The sequence below is a fragment of the Glycine soja genome, chromosome 4 (genome assembly GCF_004193775.1).
Source record: "Glycine soja cultivar W05 chromosome 4, ASM419377v2, whole genome shotgun sequence".
NCBI lineage: Eukaryota > Viridiplantae > Streptophyta > Magnoliopsida > Fabales > Fabaceae > Glycine > Glycine soja.
Window position 1 is genome coordinate 37,424,041 of NC_041005.1, and position 2,483 is coordinate 37,426,523.

General features: G+C 32.6%; 1 protein-coding gene across 1 annotated transcript; it reads right to left on the reverse strand.

The window, feature by feature from the left end:
• Nucleotides 1–386: 386 nt before the first annotated feature.
• Nucleotides 387–2,158, reverse strand: LOC114408167 (polygalacturonase-like). The gene is made up of 4 exons (XM_028371259.1): nt 2,001–2,158; nt 1,551–1,862; nt 939–1,457; nt 387–815 (listed from the first exon to the last, which is right to left on the reverse strand). The coding sequence occupies exons 1-4, from the start codon at nt 2,118–2,120 to the stop codon at nt 597–599; spliced, it is 1,170 nt and encodes a 389-aa protein (XP_028227060.1). The 5' UTR covers nt 2,121–2,158; the 3' UTR covers nt 387–596.
• Between the last annotated feature and the right edge of the window lie 325 nt (nt 2,159–2,483).

Below are 2,483 nucleotides of genomic sequence, written 5' to 3' on the forward strand. Positions count from 1 at the left end.
GTGTAAAATTTGTAACTTATAAATTTGACATACTAATATCATCATATTCAAACATATTTTGACCCCTAAGAAAATTCTTTCCTCAAGAAAGAATTATTAATCTCATCCTCTTCATAGGTTAGACACTAATAGATTTTAAAAAATATTTTACACTTGTTTGATCTAATTTGAGGTAACTTTGAATAAATTTAGTTTTGTAACCATTTCAATGTATTAGTTGAATCAATTCACCAATGGAAAAGGTCCATTGAGTCTTTTACTGTATATTAACCGTTATTACTATAGTGTAACATATAGTAATAACTGTTAAACTTGAGTATGATTCCTTGACACTTTCTAAACTTTAAACTTGGGTATGAATTTGGAACATATTACAAGCTAATTAATAAGATGAATAAAGAAGACTTCTTTTGGTATTGAAGAAACATTACATATATGATCATTATTTTACCATAGCCACGTTGAAGTATTTATTCACAAGAGAATACAATTACTAGACACCTCCTCTTTTAATGGGGCTGACTTGCTTCTCTACATAGGAAAAATAGTAAAAGAAAATTGTTAAAAAAAAAAGGGCATTATTGTTGTTCCTCATTCTAGGCTGCACAAGTAGGAGCTTTTCCTGTTATTGTGGGCTTGACATTAGCACATTTAGCTGTTGCTGCAGCTCCATTGAATGTGAGATCAATATCAGCCATCTCTACACCCTCACATGGTACACCACTACTACAAACAAGAACCACCCCTTCTTGACTTCCTGAAGTGCCCTTAATGTTCTTGAAGGAAACCTTGCTTATCTTGATTTTTGACGGATTCTATGCCATCATAAGAACAAAAAATGGAATAAAAATCAGTCTTTTAAATCAATTTAGTGTATGAACTATAGTCACTAAAATAATATCATCATCCTATACATTAATGGAGAACGAATTAAATACCTGTTTGGAGCATTGGTTCCAAGGACAATACTCTTGGTCTATGATGATAGGGTTCGTAACATTATTCATGGTAAGATCTTCAAAATGCATATCAGTAATTGTAATTGCTCCTGGCGTGTTAGGCCAAGTCTTAATTCTCACACCATTATCTGTTCCATTCAAAGTGCAATTCTTAACTAGAAAACCTGCAACAGGCTCTTCAGAATCGTACTTCCCAAGGCTTCCAACACTAATGCCATGACCAGGTCCACAATTCACATTTTGGACAGTTATATTTTTGCAACCATCACCCAATGAGACACAATCATCTCCAGTAGCAATGTTTGTGTTAAGAATCTTCACATCTGTGGATCTTCCAATGTGGATTCCGTCAGTGTTGGGGCTATCTTTTGGTGCACTAACTTTAAACCCATCAAATGTGAAATTGTTGCACCCCAAAACATTCACATGAAAGTTTTTGCTATCCTTGGAAGTAATGTCACGGACAATTGAATTATTGAGGAAATTAAAACCAAAATTCTGTTGACATTTGAGAAATAAAGCATAAAAGGGAGTTAAATTTGTGTTAGAAGGCACAAGATATTTTTAATTTCAATATTAATACTTATTTACCATGCAAAGCATCTTGCAGTCCTTGTTTGTTGTACAATCATTTTGTTTCCAAGCAGTTGCCCCTTGACCATCAAAAACACCTTTACCCGACAGGGTGAAAGAGTTAACATATTGAACAACAAACCATTGATGAGCCGCCTTAAGGTCAGTTGGGTTTGCAGGTGCTTGAATTGTTCCATCAACTTGAACCTCAATAGGAGCCTTGCAAGGACCTTTGACATCAACTGCACCCATTTGGTATGTGCCAGCTGGAATCACAATTTTGACAGCAGTTGGTGATGCACATGCTTGAGTCCAGGCACTTAAGAAAGCCTTTAGAATATGCAAATCACAAATCAATTAAAAAGAAGAAGTGATAATAGTTAAAAAGATCCTACCTTTGAGACTACCCCTATTTTTTTTATCAAATGTTGAAATGAATTTTTTTTGTTCAATGTTACACGTTCATACCTGGCCTATATTTGTATTTGGTTTTCCTCCAAATCTTGATATGTCAAGATCCCCCTGTTGTGCAAAACCAAAGTCAAGTAGAAATAAAGAGAAAAATATTGTGATTATAGTGAACTTCATATTGTTTTTCTTTTTCTTTTTGTTACACTGTTTTTGCACTTCTCATGAATGAATTGATTCCGGAGTATGATTGGATTATATTTATATTAGAGTAGCAAGGCTTGAAGACCATAAACATTATTAACAACTATTATCTAATTATATCTTTCCTTTTTTTAGTTGTCTGGTTGATATTTTTTCCAGCTTTTAACAAATAATTTTGCATCACTCGTTAATAACCTATTATTATATTTGCCAAAAATTTAATTATTTATAAAAATTCTATTTAATTTCACTATAGGTGATTTAATTTGATTTGAAAAAATTTCATGTTTAGAAAGCATTATACAAATTGCGGATAAAAGATATCCAAAATTTATCTTT